General features: G+C 36.8%; 1 protein-coding gene across 6 annotated transcripts in view; it reads left to right on the top strand.

The window, feature by feature from the left end:
• The window catches only part of LOC134655802 (sodium/calcium exchanger 3), a 292,912-nt gene that overhangs the window by 84,758 nt on the left and 186,561 nt on the right, over positions 1 to 21,593 (top strand). For 3 of the 6 annotated variants that reach the window (XM_063511271.1, XM_063511266.1, XM_063511265.1), the window contains exons 2-3: positions 8,376 to 8,467; positions 11,000 to 11,059. In XM_063511271.1, the coding sequence (XP_063367341.1) occupies positions 8,376 to 8,467; positions 11,000 to 11,059 (152 nt within the window). The remainder of the gene's footprint in view (positions 1 to 8,375; positions 8,468 to 10,999; positions 11,060 to 21,593) is intronic. The other 3 variants (XM_063511269.1, XM_063511267.1, XM_063511268.1) reach the window with 2 other exon arrangements.

Genomic DNA, 21,593 nt, shown 5'->3' with positions numbered 1-21,593 from the left:
AGGGCGATAGTCGCACAATGGCTACAAATGTGTCGTAAGTGCTTCACGCTAAGTATGTCGTAAAGGTCCATTCATCCATTGTAATGTTAAATTATATTCAGGAACTTGGAAAAGACGTGAGGCGCCTAAGGAGATGTATGAAAATATTAGTTTTATATCGACCGGGATATGAACCGTTACCTTTTATATTGTTTTTGAGCTCCCAACATTTCGACGCAGTTACATGCATCTTGTTCACATTCACACGAACGACACGAATATGAAAACACTAGTAAGACGGGTAACTGATGGTTCAGATCCCGGTCGATATAAGCCTCTAGTGAAACTAACCGTGAATCATTCAAAACTGTTATGTATGGAAATGTTACAAGTTTTGTGGGTTCAAGTCTAAAGTCAGTTTTCAACGAATTTTTAAATAGGTACGTATGAGGGTAAAGAATAGGTTTAGATTTAGATATATAGAATGTAGTGAGAGGGCAATTATAGAGTACTCTCTCTTCAGGCCGGGTGCTGCGCCTCGGGACCGAAGTTCAATGGTTATTAGGAGTTGTATATACCTAATTGCAACTGACATTCGGAAATCGTAAGCGCGATCATAGATAAATGAGTAAGACAAGAGTGCTCACTCCATACATCAGTTCAGACTATTAATTTCAGTGTCTACATCTAGCATCGAATAGCGGAACTATCAGTACTGCTACTTGACAATAGATGTAGCACCGACCGGAAAGTCTTATCTCAACAGCATAAGACTTTCCGGTCGGTGCTACATCTATTGTCAAGTAGCAGTACTGATAGTTCCGCTACTCGATGCTAGATGCTAATAGTCTTTTTGGTACTAAAACTGATGTATGGAGTGAGCACTCTATGTATTTTTTTCTCTATGGCGCGATGTAGCTAATGCTAACGCCATCTATTAAAATCTTGTGGCACGACGTAGCCAGCAACGAACGCCATCTATTACAGCTGCGGTGTTGATATACTGTTGATGCCGCCAGACGCCGCTAGACCGGGCGGGGGCTGGACCAATGCGTCCGACACGTCATTTTATATGATCACGTGGTGCACTTAAATTAATTAATTAACGAAAAAACTCAGCGGAGGCAAATTATACAGGGTGCTTCCTGTAACAGGAGCAATAAATTAAATTTAAGGCTGTACTCCTCAAACTGACCAACATTTGTTCAGCAACTTTTGAAAATTATGAATCCTTTAGACTTCTTCTTTTTCATACAAAATAAATATTGCCTTCAATGTACGCTTGCGTCTTAGAATAAACTTAAAAGTGTAATAAAAATCAAAACATGAGTTATTTTATTAGTGCAGCCTACAGTTTAATTTATTGCTCCTGTTGCAGGAAGCACCCTGTATAAGTAACATTAGGGTAACATTCCATTTCTGACCGCAGCTGCACTACTGGTACCGAACGCGTCGCTGTTACTGTCAATTTCCATAGCAAAATGAACAGTAGTGCAGCTGCGGTTGGAAATGGACTGTCAGCTTTAGGAGAAAATTTAACAAATATTAGATCATCATAGTAACATCACTATTTATTACCGTGATGTCCGTTATTTTGACAAAAAAACGTAGACATCCATTAGTAGTATTCCGTTTTATTTCATTTTGTACGGAACTAAAACTTTTTATTGCTCCTGTTACAGGAAGCACCCTGTATAAAACCTATAGACCGTTTTCCCATTTTCGAAGTGAGATTATCCCAAAGCACTTTATAAACACAAATAACTAGAATTTGGTCCATTTCTTTATCGCATCGTAACCTCAATCTTCCTAAACGGTCTTCCGCGCCGCTCATATTTATCTACTACACGCCCGAACCTAACTCAGAAACATGTCCTAGCCCAAATCTGGCAGATAGCCAGGCCTATCTACACGCAGTTTAGCTATCCTAGCCTAAGCTGTCTAGACTTTATTCGAAAACGGCTTAACAACCAAGAAACTCCTACTGACATTCGTCCTTATACAAAATTAGGACCCTCTTTACTAGTACTGAATTATGCGGGTAGGTTAAGCAAATTGTGACTCTATTTTCATACCCTTAAAGCTTCTACTAAGTGAACGCACGTACGTAAATAACCATACTTATTCTGAATACTTATGTGGCCAAATCAGGGGAAATTGAACCTTCTGTATTTGTGTTAAGTCTTTATCAGTTGTAATTATCTATACTACGTTGGTTTATACAGAGCATTTTCGGTCTACTTATTATGTAGATGTATAAGGATTTTATCAGCGCTAGCAATCTAAATGCTGGCTAGTCAATGTAATTTGAACCTTATTATGCTGATGTAAGGTTTAATTTGAGGGGTTTGCTGAATAATTGTATTATTTGCACCAAATACATATCCTATAATTAGAATTTCCTACTGATTTGGTGATTTAGGGATTTTGTTATACCTATCTGAATAATAATATTATGTATGTATATACCTACCTCGATCACACTGAACAGCTTTTACTAATAGAACCAACCCCACGGAAACGCAAAAACGGTATTTGAAAAATTCAATTCCTTACTGACATCCTTATGGCGTTTGTAATCTTATTATAAATGTTTCGGAAATTTCATTTTATTATTCCTATTCCAAAATGAGGCAACTCATAATAGTACATTATTGCAGAGGCCGGGAAAGGGCAATTCGTGGATGAGTTTCGACAAAGAAGACGAATCCACGAATTGTTATTCCTGCCGAGGCATATATAGTGCTTTTTTCCAAACATGCGAGGAAATAAGGTAAAATATAGTGTGTCAAAGGTCTGTTTGATTTCAAACATAGGCAGAGAGAATCATACTATCTTTGTCTTACACTAATACTAGCACCCAAAAGAAAAGGATGAGTATAGTTTTTTTTGTTCCTATTTACTGACAAGATTTGGTTGACCCAGTATAATAATTATTTAAGCATCAAGCATCACTCAAATCAAACCTTCACATCAAAAATATCAAAAACAATTTCCCTCTTTAAATAATTTTTAAAAGTTAAAGGCACAAACTTATTCTGCCATTCAGTACCATTCAATATAATTGTGCAATATAGTTGGTCAAACCAATTTGTCAGTCAGTAAGAACCAGGAAAACTATACCCATCCTTTTCTTTTGGGCGCTAGTACTAGTGTAAGACAAAGATAGTATGATTCTCTCTGTCTATGTTTGAAATGAGAAAGTCCTTTGACAAACTATATAAGCTTTATGAACACGGATGAGATCTTTAAAAAATTATAAAAATAATCTTTGATTTTATTAAGCAGCATTCGCACGATCATACACGAGCACAACGGTCTTGTAAGAACGAGACAAATAAGGTCGTTTATGTTACTATCTCACTCTATCCTATAGCTTGAAATTATAGCTGATCGGGTTGTGTAGACGCGGCTCGCGGCTATAATAATTGGCTGTTTGCGTTTTTTATTTTTAAAAAGTAAAAAACACTACAGTAATAAGTTATTACTGTAGTGTTTTTTTACTTCCCGTCCGCTAGAACAGGACAGCGATAGTTTGATTTATTAAATTAGAGTTTGACAATAACGAAGATCTTCCCGTACTATTTTTGCCACAATAAGGTGAACATTTCCGAGCATATTGGAGAAAAAATATTGATTTAAGTAGGTATCATCAACAACATACCATCATGAATTTAACCTCAGGCAAAATACCAAGATGCGCTGATATAAAAAAAATATGAATTTAATTTGTCATGGGAAAAGGGAGGTAGGTATTTTTCATTCGGCAGTAAATATACTCGTAACACACCATTTAGTAGGTATAGAAAGACACTCTACGAACAGAGAACCGGCCTAGTGGGTTGCTTACAGTAAATGCTAACGCATTTTTAGCCCAACTGCGAAGATGAGGTAATATTTTTGTTAATAATGTAATGATTTTTACAATACCTATGGTGCTACTTTTCCGCACTTGTGCGGGAATGAGCTCTTTCTGTGCCTTTAAATGTCGAAAGTTTAAAGGGCCATATGTACTGTAAAACGTTGTATGATACACGTGTGAATAGGTAATTCGCAATTGGTGTCGACACTTCCATCGGTCGTGTTTTAATTTATCGCCACACTGATCACCACTCGTTGCGAATTTCCTACTTTCCGCACTTGTATCGTAAATAACTATTACCTAGCCATTCGGTTCGTGCCAACGATACGATCAAAGGAAACCAAATCACTAGTCTTGCATGAATGATTCGCCAAGATTGACTATCAGGTGACGTAACACGACGCCGTCGTAGTAAAGTACGTAACAGTAGTTTCATTATTGTTTACCAGACTGCAAAAAGGTGGAACTGTCTCAACATATACAAAATTAATTTTAAAATGTACCTAACTGGCGCAGAATAGAGCAAAATGGCGTTCCCTTGCGTCGGAGACCAAGATCGGTTTTGGGTCAACAGCTAAAGTGGTCGGGAATTGGCATAACTACCCTTACTTAATCTACTAAAGTAAATAACTTATTTAATTGGTCATTGGTTAACCTACTCGCATTTCGTGTTTTGTCTTATTTGATGCACATATATATTATATTCTATAATTCTTGTTTCGAAATATATGACTGAATTTGAGCGACAACATAACAGCCCACAACATCAGCCTTAATCATAATCATAATTATTTATTGTATAATATTAATATTATGTCAATTATTTACAAAAAATATTGAATGAAAATTAATTAATACTATAGGTAACCATTAATATGAGCCTTTAAAAATTCGTCGATGCTGTAAAATTTGTGTTCGAGAAGACAACTTTTAGCTGATTGAGCTTAACGTGGTGCTTAGTCGATTTGTGTAACAATGTCTTTATTCAATTTTTTAACAAGCAGATACGTCTGCGAGCGATATTCCAAATTTTATATTATAGGAAAAAATGGAAAAAGTTACGCTTCCGGCAGGACTTGAACCCGCATCCTCTGCAATCCGTGCGTTGCTCTTAACCAATTGAGCCTACCAGGACATCGCAAAACTTTCCATCCCTTCCTTTATGCATACACGCCATAAGGGTGGCGTATTTATACGTAGCTCAATTGGTTAAGAGCAACGCACGGATTGCGGAGGATGCGGGTTCAAGTCCTGCCGGAAGCGTAACTCTTTTCCATTTTTTCCTTTAAAATAAAATGTCTTTATTATATTTTAGTTATTCAAGGTCACTGGGCAAGCTAACCTAGTGGCAGTTCGGGTTTTGTCCTACCTAAAGGACGGTACTCTATGACTGCACTTAATATGTGCTACCTAAATTGTAACTAACTAGATTTATTTTTAACATTTTTATTTTTAACATGAGCCACCCGTTTACAGTGTCAATTAGTTTTAATTTTTGTATGCAATATGGGTAACTGCCTGAAATAAAAGCTTATTATTTTATTTATTACTATTTAATATACTTAGCCCGTATAGTTTTTGTTTCGAAACATCAGACTCGTTTTGAGGTAATAACTAAATAAATCAAGGGCATGGGCATTGCCTTATAATCTTTATTATATTTTAGTTATTCAAGGGCAAGTCATTAGGCAAGTTAACCTACTGGCAGTTCGTGTTTTGTCCTATTCGAAGGACGGCTATACTTAGCCCGTATGGTGGCGATAGGATCGATAGCGCCTTACCAATGCAGCGGTCACCGCTGGGTACGTTCAAAAATATAAGTAGGTACGTAAAAATATAATACAGTCTTAAAATTAAAAAATACCAAATATAGGGGTCTCGGCCCCGAATACGATTTCGTACCTTTTGGTGTCGAGACCCTTGGCCCGTGGGGTCCGAACGCGTCTACCCTTTTTAAGGATCTATCAAAAAGGATAGCTGACGCCACTGGTGACCGTAGATCTGGCAGCTTCCTCGCACAAAAAATAAGTATTTCGATACAGCGAGGAAATGCTGCCAGTATCTACGGCACCATTCCGCAGGGGGATATTTTGTAATTATTTATTTTAAGTTTAGTTTTATCTATTTTAAGATTTAGTTTTTAAGATTTGTAGGTTATTTATTTAATTATGTTTTTTTTCCTAGTTATGTATATTAAGTTTGTATGCACTAATAAATTCAATGTATACAGTCTTTACTTGGTATTTTAAGCACCACTTGCACCATTCCACTAAACCGGGGTTAACCGGCTAAACCTGGAGTTACCATAGTTATCAGTACAATTTGACCCTGGGTTAACGGTTTAACCGCTTAACCCCGGGTTAGTGGGATGGTGAAAGTGGCCCTAAACCATGGCTATCAGTACAATTTGACACTGGGTTAACGGTTTAACCGCCTAACCCCGGGTTAGTTGGATGGTGCAAGTGGCGGCGCTTAGAAATTAGAGTGCCGTTAAAAGTGAGTTGTGAGTGAATCAAAATAAAATTACCTACGCAGCAATTTGTAAGAATTGATTTTTTTTTTAAATTTTGAATACATTTCTGCCCCGCCCTACTCACACTCACGTTAGACTGGGCCGTGTCCGGGCCAGAGCTTCCGGCGCTTCGTTTTCTATGGAAAGCATCACGTGATCACCTGTCAGCTGTCATAGAAAAGTAAGCGCCGGAAGCTCCGGCCCGGACACGGTCCGGTCGGCCCGGTATGATGACTGTGATGGCTTTGCCGGTTATCGGATGGAATTTGCATTACATTTACATAATACATGTTTTATTGCGCATTACAATATTTACAATACAAAATAGTGACCTAAATATAAAACCGAAAAACGGTCGCCCTCAGCTAATATTTTGTAAGACGCTACATAAACGCCCACTATCTCCCTCTAATAGGCCTAATATCCTTACAAAGATTACTTATTACTAACCATCGTCTCTCTGGGCCGTTTTTCCCAAAGTAAATCGCTTTAAGTTCTCCTCATAAGGGTCACACACGTCGCAATGTAGCAGTGATATCAATTCGTGGATTCGTCTTCTATGTGGGCTCAATTTCGCATCGTCCAACAATATTGAATCTCATCCATGAATTTCCATTTTCCTACCTCTGAAATAATGTACTTACGCTTATGTCTTATCGCGGCATTAACTGCCATTACAGCCTCGATACCTATTAATAAAAAAAAACTGATTTTCCAATAGCCAATTTTAACTGATTCTAACTGATTTTCCAATAGCTGTTATAGCTGTTTTACGTGGTTACGCAACACAGAACTGTAAACTCTGATCAACATGTAAAACAACACACACAACAACATCCACAAACAACAACCAACACACACAACACGACAAACGAACAACACACAACAACAAACACACTTTAACAAACTTGGCTGTAAGAATGCGTATCCCTAACCTCTATAAGTTCCATACTTGACGTGGCACTTGACGTGAAGCGTGCTTCGACTTTAGTGCTCGTACGTATTTACGTATTTTGTACGAAATAGGCATTAAATGTACGTTTCTGAATACGCTCCCTGAATAAGGCTAATATTTTCTCACCTAACCGAGTTACCGTTATCGAGTTCCCGTGGGATGTCTTTCGTAAACTGTTGTGTAGGTTTTTTTCCTGTGCCTCTTTTGTTTGATATGGGTATTATGGACTCAGTAAGCGTTTTCTGCAGTTAATTTGCTGTGTTTACGAGATTACCAGTTTAAGAGAGTAATACAAAATTTGTATATGTTATGGACCAAGTGATTAATTAGGGCATTATGTATAATGCCCAGGCATTATGAATAATGACAAGCTATATCGGGCCAAGTGATTAATTATTATCTAAACTACATTATAAATTATAAATCACATTATCTGGTCATTCTGAATATTGCTAAGTGATCGTTGGGCAATTTGATAATAAAGATATGTTACGGGCAAATTGATTAACCGGGCAGTATAAATAATGACCAGGCAGTATAAATAATGTCTAGGGAATTTAATAATGACTCGGGCAAAACGATAAATTTATTCCTTTGGCCGGTCCATATTAATAATGCCCGATTGTCCAGATACAGACTTTAGACATCACATACAGACTTTGTATTTGTACTGGTAAACGTTTATATACAAAGTTTGTAAGATGTTTTGCATATAATTGTTTTTCATGGTAATTTCTCGGAAACGTTTGTGTTTGTCATGCTACTTCAGTCAACCTGAGTATTTTTTTACCGAGACTGAAATAGCAAGATACTTTTGTACGCCTCCGTGAAAATACAATGGAAAATAATTATGGACTACCTACATCTGTAGTAGGTTACCCAAAAATGATGGAATTATTGTACCTACCGCAGAAATGTAGGCAAGATACGAGTTTAGACCTAAAATACTTTAGTTTTAGTTTGATATTCTTAACTCAGATTTTAAATAAGAAGAAGTAATAGGTAACAATATGTATATTTTTTTACTCTTGAATATTTATTATAGCATCTATTTTTGCTTGTTCCAGAAAGTTCATCCCACTGCATATCATAGAAGAAGACAGTTATGAGAAAGATGTGCTATTCTACGTCAACCTGGGCAACCCGGAGTTGATCGGTGGTATGTAATACATTAACATATAAGTAACATTAGGGTAATATTCCATTTCTGACCGCAGCTGCACTACTGGTACCGAACGCGTCGCTGTTACTGTCAATTTCCATAGCAAAATGAACAGTAGTGCAGCTGCGGTTGGAAATGGACTGTCACCTTTAGGAGAAAATTTAACAAATATTAGATCATCATTTAGTAACATCACTATTCATTACTGTGATGTCCGTTATTTTTGACAAAAAAACGTAGGCATCCATTAGTAGTATTCCGTTTTATTTCATTTTGTACGGAACTAAAACTTTGTCTGCCTTACGAAAAAAAAAACAATAATAATCTGGGGGCAAGGCAGTGCCCCCGCCAAGTTGAGCGCGAAGCAAACACTGCCGTACCATGGATACTTACTACCTAGTTAAAATTCTAAAGGGAAGACATTTTTTTTAATTGGCAGATATTATTTTTTGAATGCTGTCATCAAGAATGGATCGCAAAATTAGGTAAATTGGTAACAAATTGAAAGTGAACGAATGTTATCGAAATTTATGACTGTTTTTATTCTATTCAATATTAATCTCGCTACAAAAAGATAGTGTTTGCGAGGAAAAATCTTTCTTTTCAATTGATACCTGCTGATACTTACCTACTTACCTAACGGATTATATTATACAGTGTTAACTGATTTTATGATAAAGCGGCTACCAAAATAATATCAGATATTCCACAGGAAACTAAAACGATATCACAGTCGTAAGTTTCGAACGCCGCAGTTCCATTTTCAAACTCTGCAAACGGCCCAGTACTGACAACCTAACGATAACAGCGCTCGCAAGTTAACCAACATACTCGTGCCAACTCACGAACTGCCAACATACAAAACTTAGACTGTTGGCCCGTGAGACTTAACCGACTAACTCACGGAGGGTCGCATCTTGCTTTTCCGTTTTAAAATACAGGATGGTTCAGAAAATGTGAGCAGGATTAACACCACGCGTTCAGTAAAAGGTAATGGATTGTTTGCCATAGTATTTTAACCAAACCTTTATCCTTTATTTTTAAATTTTTCTTAAGTAACTTTTCTACAATCATGGTCACCCTACAACAACTTTGGGAACAAATTAAATTGTTATTATCAAATATTTTGACTTATGTCACCTACAACATCCAATTAGTAGGTAATATAGATAAAACCTCTTATACAGTTTTTATAGCATTTTGATTAATTACTTATGAAAAAAATAAACCGTGATACTTGAGTGAGATATGATTTTTCAAATGTAACTAGACTCTGATGAAATTCAATTTGACACTTTGTCATGGATAAAGCAAAGACGATGTTGGAAGTGTCCTTACGCAGGACGATTAAAAAAAAGCCTTAACGTATTCACTGCCAACGTTCTCGTAGGGCTACACGCGTAGCCGATTCTAGCATTTTCCCGCTTTGTAGAGAAAAGCGACTAAGAACAGAGCGCCTGCCGGTTCCCGGCACTCAATGTGTTAATGTCACTAATACTGGTACGAAATAGTAGATTATAATTTACTGAATGTGTAGGGTTGACCCAGCTCACGTCTCCTAAATCACCCCGTATGCTTTAATGAGAGGAATTAAGATTGATTTTCCATTAACATTACGAAATCTAGGAACGTTCAACGGAGTTTTTTGATTATTTAGAATTTATTAATGCATTTTACTAGTTAATTAGTTAATTTTAAGCATGGCGGAGATCCAGTTAGTTCGTGGAGTCGGCAAGTGCATTAACTATGTTTTTGTGTTGCTCGGTGAAAATGGTAAGACCATGTTTTGGATATCTAAAGTCAGATTAAGCTTTGGTAAAAACAAAGTATGGAAGTGCCATAAACTTCAAAGTTCTAAAGGCCCACTGTTAGTCACTCCGCCGGACTATATCGGTCTGTCAATTGAACGCAAAAGGTGACAGCTCCGAACAACTGACAGGCCGATATCGTCCGGCGGACTGACCATCAGTGGGCCCCTTAAGATTAGGGTCGGCCGTTCATCAGTTGATCACTGGTACACAATTAATAGCCTCGCGAACAGTGGTATTTTCACACTTTGTAACTGTAGAATCTTTGCAGAGTTAGCTTATAGCCCGACAAGAAATTGTAGAACTCAAAAAGTGGCAATATTGTAGTGCCGTCCCGTTTTCTTAGATTTATTTGAAACGGACACTACAGTATTGCTACTTTCTAATTTCTACAATTTCTTGTCAGACTGTAGACAAATTCATACATATGCATATTTAAATATTTTAAATACATTTTCAAGAAAGGGACAAAACAATCATTCCTGTCATTCTGATTGTTTAACATGTTTTTTTTACAAAGAGGACGAATAAAAATAACTTAGAGGCGCACTTATAACCAAGACTAACCTTACCAATACTTAATCTAATCATTTTGACCGAGCACTGATTTGACATTACTAAACATGTTTTCATAGATAAAACATAGTCGATGCATTTGACCCATTAGTGTTTAAATTGGCTTTAATCCCAGTTTATGCATGAATTAATTTTGTCCCGGCAGAAGTATTTGAAACATTCCTCCCTGATGCATCGGCTACTGTCTCAGTAGCGTTTGAGCCTGGTAAGTTGTGTTGTGGTATGGGTTACGCTTGGTAATAACTATTAAACTGAAAATACTTCAAGACTATTCTTATTTACTCGTAATACATGGTAATTTTAAGATGTAATGTTTTGAAAAGATTCTGTCCCGCCGAGTTTGTTGCCGGTCCCATTTTGGGATACCCTCCTCCAATTGCGGGGGGATTTAAATCTTCTCGAGGGAGTGGTCTGGGTTGGAGCCGGTGTAGCTTTATTTGACGTTCATAAGCGCATTGTAATATGCCTACTTGAATAATAAACTATCTTTATCATGCTTTGATATCGAGGAATTCTTCGGATTATTTATCACTGACAGTGTCCAAACTGACGTATACGCTAACGTCTATGTAATTTACTTTCTATACATATCACTCGCATTAATATGCGAGTACGAGCGAGATGCATAGAAAGTAAGTTACGTTCTCGATAGCGTTTATGTCAGTGCCAAACTGGTGGTAGCCACACTGTGCATTTTTCCAGAAACTCTGTCTCGCTCAGTTAAACTGTGGAATGAACCGTCGCCAGCAGATACCTCCAAGAAAGGATCGTACTCTGAAAGGTCGGCAACGTACTCGCAACCCTGATATGATGTTAAAATCGAATTTTAAGTTTTGCCACGGTAATTTCATTTCGTACTTATCAATGAATTCCGCGAGTTAGGGAAGAAGGCTGCGGTATCAAAAAAATAAAAGAATAAAAATACTTTATTTATCAGAAAGAATACATATGGTTTACTTAACCTATGACCGCCACACTAGGCTAGTACGGCTACCATCAGTTTGGCACTGACATAAACGCCATCGAGAACGTAATTTACTTTTTTTTTTTTTTTTTTTATACCACATAGGTGGCAAACAAGCATACGGGCCGCCTGATGGTAAGCAGTCACCGTAGCCTATGGACGCCTGCAACTCCAGAGGTGTTACATGCGCGTTGCCGACCTTTATTTAAAAACCTGTACACTCCTTTTTTGAAGAACCCCATATCGTAGACCCTCGGGAAAACCTCGGAAGGGAGCTCATTCCACAGCCGGAGCGTCCGCGGGAGGAAATTCCTCTTAAACTGCACAGTACGCGACCATTTAGGTTCTAGGGTGTGTGGATGAACACCCTGCCGATGGCGAGCGGTGCGGTGATAGAAAATTACTTTCTATACATCTCGCTCGTACTCGCATATTAGTGCGAACGAGATGTATAGAAAGTAAATTACGTTTTCGATGCTGTTTATGTCAGTTTTGACACTGTCAGTGACTATGGTACCGGCTTAGGCCTGTCTCGTGGAGTCAGTTAAAACAATTCCAATTTTCAATATCTTGAAATTTTTTTTTTATTATTTGTTTAAAAGTGACCTATACTTGTCATTTTTTGTCTTGATAGTGTTTACCAAGCGTAACCCAATGAGTTTTATTATTTTGGCTACCGTTTTTTACGGATATTGTAGTTTGCTTCAGAATGTTTATTGTTGCGTGTGAATAATTTCACTTTTTGGGGTTAAGTATATTGACTGCACGTGATTTGAACAGTTTCAGTGTCAGCCTATTAATGACTCTATGTGTAAGATCTAAGTTACCTTCTGATCTAGCAAGCATAAGTATATTACCTATTACCTAGTTCAGTAACTACATCACAGTCTTTATTTTTAATTACTTACGACCGCTATTATTATACATATATATATTTTAATTCTAACCAATGAATAATAGTAGTTTATGTGACTACTAAGCGAGTGTCTTAATGTCTAATTATGTACAGTTAGGTGTACATACTCTGCTTTATCGACACACATTTAATAAGCTCACTATGATGTGTTTCAGGAACCGCATGTTACGACCGCCATTGCGTCATTTTGGTCACACACTTAAGGAAACGTCATTTCGACTGATACTAGAAATTAAGTCAAGTTGAATTCCATTGTTTTTCAGAGATGTTTGGAACTTGAATGTCATTATTAAATCGATACCGACCTTATTATTACGCAATAATACTATTTTCACAGATAAGACATTTCTTAATTAAGAATCATTATTCTAACAAAATATTTTATCTTCGCACTGGTCGTAATTTCCGGTATTTGAACGCATCATACAGGGTTTATGATATGTGTGTAGATAAATAAAATAACCGTATAGCAGAAGGAAACTGCTCAAACAACCATGATTCCTAAAACATTTGTGTGTTTCTTTATGGCCGTGTTTGTATTGTTTTCCGAACGGTTATAAACATAAAAGCAAACCAATCACAATCTCACGCGAAGTATAGTATCGAAAAATACTGCCAACTTAACATTGCTGTCGTGAAACTACATCAGTATCTTGACTTAGTACGAAATGTTGACGAGTCTGAAGGAGTGGCGACTTTCTCGACAACATCGTTAAATTTGACACGCGTTACCGTAAAAAGTTATGTTGTTTTGAGAGCCGGAAATACAAGTTGGGGTAGAAGATAAAAATAAAGTTTGTTCAACGAGAACACACTGAAACTTTGACATTAAGGAGGCTTTCTTGGTTTGATGAGACAGTTGTCATTTACGGTAGGTATGTGTGTATTGTATGTATGAAATTTTGTAAAAAGTTAAGGTTATGAAGACTGCCTATTTTCAGACACTGAAAACGTGCTTTAACAGTCTAAATACACATAGAACCATACTTACTTTCCTGGAAAATAGTAGGTCCAATTTTTTTTTCCAATTACCTACTATTTTATGAATGAAAAATCTCATTAAATAAAGGAATTTGTTCCGCAAAAAATGTTGAGAGTACAATTTTTTAAGAATTTTATATGGGGATAAATACCTATTATACGGGTTTAAAGGAATATAAAAATATGACATCCGTTTAATACCTTCTGGTTGGATACTTCCGAGGCGCGATCACGTAACCAATATTCTAATAAAACTCCTAAATCCTTCGCACAATAAACTCCAAAAATTAAATACCCTTATGCCCAAATATGCGATGATTTATAACTTGTACGAACAAGCAATTTTCGGCTTTACTCCAATATCCTTCGGTCTACCTAACGCGCCATTTTTCCTTAACGTTAGATATTACATGACATAATACAGCCGGGTCGAGATTTCCTATTGCGAGCCGAGGGCAGGCAAGCTCAGGCAAAACCAGTTTAGCTATAACCTCAAGATCTGTTACCATAAAAGACACTTTTAAAAAGTTTTGTTTTAAATCGTGACAAAAATTGTCTTATTTTTGAAATATCCTGTTCACTTGAGCACTGCGAAGTTTGAAATAAATAGTGAAGCAAAATACGAGTATGCTATGCTTGAATTACTTTTTATTTTTTAATCGAACGAAACAAAAGAAATACAACTCTGTTCCAATTCAAAATGGTTTAAATTACATTGAAGTAATTAGTAATTTAGTACTACTGGTAGGACGGTAGGCCCGCTCAACCCGCCACTCTATAGCGATTAGAACATCCCTTATCCAGGGAGGACCTTGGGAGCATTGACCCACTGTCGTATTCGAACTTCAAGATATTCACAAGAGACGACACGTACTAGATCTATTCTAGATACGTTATAGTTTAGATTTCAACTAGTTCTCTTTTGCAGCGCAATTTGGGCAACCAATGTCACTTTTACGTTAGATAGAGTTAGATATCTAATAGATGTGAATTAGATCTCTAAGCCATATCTTGTGGAAATCGTTCAAGAGTATCTCCAGAATCGCGCAAATGTCAAATTTGACAGGTTAGATCTTAAACATATCATTATCGTATCTTGGTGACGACTAAAAGATATCTTATAGATGTCTATTTCAAAATCCGAATCGGGCCCCCAGTTCTGATCAACCGATAAGCCCCGAACGAGATTATGACGTACCTAGGTATTTCATTTATTATATTGGGCAGGAAATTTATAAGATTCCTTGGCTATCATTTCCATCGTTTTCCCGGCATAGAGGGCATCCTAAGGACCTGCGTACAAATTTTTGTACATATTCCAAAAATATTTTGAACTTTCATTGAGTAACTAAGGGTTCTAAATTCAAAAACAAAACAAAAAAAAAAAAAAACGTTTATTCAGAAATCTTGCTTACAACTAATTATATATATTCTTCTGCCAAACCACAAAGTGGTTTGTTGGCAGACGAGGCTCCTTTATGTTTATGCAAGCTAGGTAGTTGATATGTAACTTAAACATAGGTATCTACTTAACCCTTTACCGCATGCGCAGCCCTATATGGCAACTATCAAAGTTCATTTTTAAACAAATACTTTTTATTTATGACATGAAGTAAGGGCTTAACTCTATATTCTTAGCGTACAGTAAAAAAAAATGTAATGTATTATGTATAGTTTATATAGGTTGTATTTGACTTTTTATTTTGTTTAATAAAAATTGCTTAGTTTCTTTTTAAATGTTTGTTTTGTCATCCTTGTGGTCTTTAAATCCGACGGTAACTCGTTATAGATCTTAGGGACTAAATATTCTCTACTTCTCTGGCCATAATAATTCGTAAAACTAGGTACCAACAATTTATTACTATCTCTGTTTCTTATTAACCTTTGATTGACAATAGGTATTTTAAACTCATCATTACACATTTGTTCTAGAGCTAATACTAACGTGACCTTTAATGCTTCTGGGTCTCAGGAGGATAGAATAGATATAGGAACAGGGTCAATGTACGAATATATTCGTTGTTACCGTCCTTTCTTTATGGCTCCTCTACACGATGGGCCAACGCCGGCCACTCCAAGGGACGCAGCCATACGGTAGAATGAGATAGCAATATCACTTGCTCCCTCTAACGCATAAATGCGTCCCTTGGAGTGGCCGGCGTTGGCCCATCGTGTAGAGGAGCCATTAGAATGTTTTTTTTTTGTTAGCCGGTTATAGTGTCCCACTGCTGGGCAAAGGCATCTCCCCTTGATCTCCACAACTGCCGTTGTTGTGCTTTTTCCGGCCAGTTACTGATGAAGGTATTCAAGGTGTTTAAGTCGTCCCGCCATCTCTGTCTGGGCCTTCGGAGATGCCTTGTCTGTAATTTTCTGTACGAAACAGTCAGTCGATTTTTGCGGGGAGGGGCACGTCAAATGTATACGTAACGTAAAAATAGCCATGTCAGATAAACGTCAGTCTATACATTGTGTACGACCATTGGCCGCCATTTTCGACAGAGGGGAACGCCTGTTAACCTTTTCGACGCCATGTCAAACACAATAGCTGTCACTCGGACGCCACGTCACCCAAGTGTCAAAACTGAAATTGAACTTTATGCATATGCACGTAGGTCTATGTTGCTCTGTGGTCTGTGACCGATTAATCGGTCTTTGGCGTTGAACCTGCGCTGCGGATATATCGGTCATTGGCGTCCAAAAGGTTAACGGCTACTCCGAAGGTCTGGGTCTAGAAATATAAGCTAGTGAAAATATTTTATGTGTACAATACAGCCATCGGGAAACTCTAGTAATTATTAAATTAGTAGGCACATACCAATGCCTGACATTTGAGTAAAAATCGATTGTCCTTCTAAGGTTGTTCGTATTCTTTAACTTAATGCTTACTCGTAAGCGTATTATTTGATGCACACAATGTTGCAATATTATATTAGGTACCTATAGTAGTGTATAATTCTTTTCCATCTCATTTTCTCTTAAACGTTAGTATTTGTCATACTTCTTCAGTCAACCTCAGTACTTTTTAGGTTTCCGTATAGGAAAAAACGTATAACCCTTATAATTGTGATGTATAGTTATGAAGAGTTCTTTAACCTACCTATTCTAATATAAGTCAAAGTGTTGCGAACGTGTACTCAATAAATTTATGTATAAATTATGTATAATACTGTTATTAATAAATCATTTCATTTCATTTCATTGTACCGAGACTGACTGAAACAGCAAGACACGTTCGTGCGTTTCTGTGAAAATACGATCAAAAATAATTATGCACTACATTTGTATGTGTGTGTTTTGACGACTGGTCTGGCCTAGTAGTGGTCCTGCCTGTGAAGCTGCGGTCCTGGAAATCCCGGCGAAAATAAATGCCCTTAATTAATTTTTTAGTGCGATGAGCACAGATATTTGTTCCTGATTCTTGGTTGTTTTCTATGTATTTATGTACCTATTTGTAAAATTATACATAATATCATTGTCTGAGTACCCACAACACAAGCTTCTTGAGCTGTGGGACTTAGTAAATCTGTGTAAGAATGTCCTATAATATTTATTTTTAATTATCGTACTCTCTCATCACATACCATTCTTGCTGAAAGGGTTAAAGAGTTGATGTGTGGCTAATACCTTCACAATCTTCACATGTATTTAATGAAACTGCAAAACCCTTCATTAATATACTTAGTAAATAGAATTCGTACCGTAAAATTGATCAATGATATCTCATTGATCAATTTCACGGTACGAATTAACCACTCCGCTCTTAACCACTGGACAGACGATTTGGGGTGTTAAACTATCCATGTGTAATCGGGGTTCAACCTCCATGCGAACGATGCCCTAGCTAGTAGGTATAAATGGGATTAGGTGCGATATGTGTAAATATCGGCCAATTTGGACTGGCGGCCATTTTGTTTGCTTTAACACTAAATGATTATTTCAGGGATATTAAACTAGTGAATGCAATCAAGAGGTCCTTTACCAGCTGGTGTGGTAAAAAGGGTATTTTCATTTTGGAAATGGAAAATTACAAAATACGTACGAGAAGTATCAGATTTTCGATGTGGAAATATCACATTTTTGGAAACGGATGTCCGGCTGTGCCGTTTATTAGAAATGATGTCAAATTGATTAATTAACACGAGTGTGACAAACTTTTAAAATAATAATTATAAAACTAACAGTCAACATTAAATTAATTGCTGGGGCCCGTAACTCAAAAACTTGTAACTTGTAATACAAGTGGAAGTCCCTTTCTAACAAAAGCTGTCAAAAAGTGACATCCGCTTGTATTTCAACTTACAAGCTTTTGAGAAACTTCCCTTCTCTTATAAAAAGCCGGCCTCAAATCTGGTCAAAGCATACCTACGATAAAATACTGTAAGCAGAGTCAAATCTGATTGATAAATGATATTGGGAAAGTTGACCCCAAAAAGATTTTCCTCCTATGTACGAGTATATAGGACGAGGCCTTTTACAACACGACATATTGATATATTTGCCCTTATCTTCTAAGTCCATTTGTCCCTGAAACCCACCTAGGAGGTCGATTCTAGTTCAACAATTTCTTATAGTTTTGATCTGGTTTTAATACGATCTTGACAATCGTCTTGGTGATTGCAGCGGGCTTAACACGGTTCCATTTTTATCAACTATCACTATGCCCGTCACTTTCGCACTTACATACTTGTTAGAACGTGACAGGAATGGTGATAAACGATAAAAATGCGACCGTGCTACTAGGGCTGGGCTCGGAACCGGTATTGAAATACCTGTTAATATCGTTCCAAAACCGTTATATTATTTCGTTCATTAAAAAACCGGCTAGTTGATGGAACGTGAACTAAAAAAAAATACGTTTTCTCTCCTAACCGGTAAGAGGGAACGGAATTTTTGGTTCGCAGGGAACGATATAATACCGGTTACTCTAGGCTTTTGGAGACTCTCGGTTAAACTCGTTGTCTTACGTGAAAGGGATAGCAATACTTACTCGTTCTATCTCGCTTCGATATTTTCAATTTAATTGGTTGGCGCGCATCTCACACACGAATTACACATCCGTTCGCATGCACCAATTCAAGGTATTGAAATAAGATCAAAACTATAACAAGTTGTTAAATCTGAATCGGACTCGAGCTCAGATCGTGGGGCGGAAAAAAACAAACCGATTCCCTTACAAACGGAATGACATTCCATTATTGATTTTATATTATTTTTTTATCATATGTTCTCTGTTATCTGGATCCGGGTGGACGTTGTGTAGAATGTCGAAATTTTTTATGCTTTTTATTTTTAGTCATTTCTATTGCTAAGGGTTTATGATTTGAACGTTGTTTTTAGAAATATACCAATAGTAGAGGTATAATAGTATGTACAGTACCTACACTAATTACTTATTCTAACATTATAGGAAAATATACATAAAAATATATTACGAGTAAGTGGCGATAACTTTAAATGCTAGTTTTTATTAAATATCTTACTGCTAGTTAATTTTATTGTTGTTTTAGTTGTTTACTTATGTGAAAGATGGCAGCCACCACTTTTTCTCGTAAATAACAAAAATACTACGGCGGCGGCGGTCTGATTTTTTTTATCTCTAGCTTTTTTTTAAAAAAGGTAGTGTAAATTATAACCATTTTATAATTTAGTATATTGTGTTCCTGTTAAATCCAACCAAATTATTATTTTTATATTTGAAATTTGGCTTATTTAAACCAGTTATAAAATCTCCAATGCAAACAATAGCTTTATTTTCACTTCGTGAGCCAAATAAACAAAAATAATCTCACAATTCGCGCTCAAACAAAGGCTTTAGAAATGTTTTCTTTCAGAGCTTTACACAAAAAGGTCTTATTTACCTTCGCCTAGTCTTATAAATAATTCAACGTGGAACTTGGACAGAGAATTGACACCAGGAGTAGAATTCTAAACGCTTCCCGGGTTCAGGTGAATCGAACGCTCAGGTGATTTAATTACGAACGAAATTAGGAACTATAGAAGTCTGACTAGAGTTTAAAAACCCGCCAAGTGCGAGTCGGACTTGCGCATGAAGGGTTTCGTACCATTATGCAAAAAACGGCAAAAAAATCACGTCTGTTGTATGTTCTGTTTTTAGTATATTTTGTTACGAAGTCTCGCTATTAATGACTTAGTTTTAAAAATTATTTGTCATGAATGTGAGTTGAAAAACTCGTTTTTTTGCCAAAATCTCTCTTAGTCATTACAGATCTTGAGGTCAAGTCTTTAGAGACGTCAAGTTACACTATTCGTTTGCCGGAGCCTCAACTTGCCCGTCCTTACTCAAGCGATCAGAATAGAACTTGGCGTTACACAAATTGAGATAAATGTCGGGATTCGCATAACGCGATATGGTTGGAGTCTGATGTCTTATTCAGGAAGTTTGCCTTATACTTATTTACTACAGGAAGACACACTACTCCGTACTACTTTACAGTCAGCAGCAGAAGTTGCTAACCAGGCGAAGAGTTCAAAATTACCTTCACGCGCTCTTATTCTCTTAACAATAAAGTCGCGTCAAGATTGAGAACTAATTCTTTGTATTCTAAATACATTTTTAGGCAAATTTTTATGACATACTAATTAAGAACATACTCATACTCATACTCAATATCTTTATTGCAAATAAGGAAGTGTCCATGCAGTAGTGGATACACAGTATCAGACCAATTTAAACAGAACATGTCAAAAATATGGACAATAAATAACACATAATTAAGATTGATGACGTTATGCAGATTAATACAAGACATCAGAAAATTCTACAAATAATAATACCTATGTATCATAACTTTGAAATTCTATTTTTAAAGCCAACCTTCCCGTAAAGTAGAGGCACAGACAAGACATCCTCTAGACTGAGCATAGTAACGCTACCCCCTCTGCCACTCATACGGTAGTTTTACTCCATCTTCGAGTCAATCCCGTGCCGTGATTGGTCCGTGTCTTTGAACGGACCAATCACAGCACGGGATTCGCTCACCTCGTCCCCCCGCACCCCCGTATTTTTGGCAGCATCGGTTTCATGAAATAATTGCTCTAAACTCAGTCTAGAGGATTCCTAGTCTATGAGTAGAGGTTATACTTGTACCTAAGGAGATCGCCCTAACTCACTGTTGGTAAATGTTTTTCCCGTCCATTCTCCACTGTTTGTATTTTTACGTAGAATATTTTCGATTCGGATCTGTACGCCAATTTCGCCTGAATTTGTCCACTGTACCAACTTTTTCGTAGTTTTCAGCTTTTTGTGCATTTTGCACGGAGTTCGGATGAAAAAATAAACGGAAAGAGATTTGACCGAGTTATTGAAACTGGTTTAGGTTTGAAATTGTATTTGTGTGTGTGTGTTTTAAGAAATTGTCAGGCAAATAACATTTTTAGTTTTGTCCCTATTCATCTCAGCCATCCCTACTCACCCCGGTTGACGGTACTTAATATACTTGCACCAGAAGATAATTTTCGGCAGAAAATTGTTACCTTATAGGTTACTTAGAAATTTTCTACTTATCTTATCTTGTACCTTTAAATGAGCAATTCTTCTATATTTATTTATTTATAATTATTGAGAATCTCGGAATGGCTCTAACGATTCCGATGAAATTTGCTATATGGGGGTTTACGGGGGCGAAAAATCGATCTAGCTGGGTCTTATTTCTGGGAAAACGCGCAATTTTGCGTTTGTTTTCCGAGCAAAGCTCGGTTTCCCAGATATTCATACCTATTTTACATAAAATTTATACATATTACGTCATTAATGGGCTGACACTTAAGTCTTCTATTTATACTTATTAATTGTATCGTTTACATCTTCTATTTATACTTATTAATTGTAATGTTTTTCTTTCTATCTTCTTCTGGCGG

This window comes from Cydia amplana, chromosome 17, assembly GCF_948474715.1.
Source record: "Cydia amplana chromosome 17, ilCydAmpl1.1, whole genome shotgun sequence".
Taxonomy (NCBI): domain Eukaryota; kingdom Metazoa; phylum Arthropoda; class Insecta; order Lepidoptera; family Tortricidae; genus Cydia; species Cydia amplana.
This window is presented reverse-complemented; position numbering and strand designations above follow the sequence as displayed.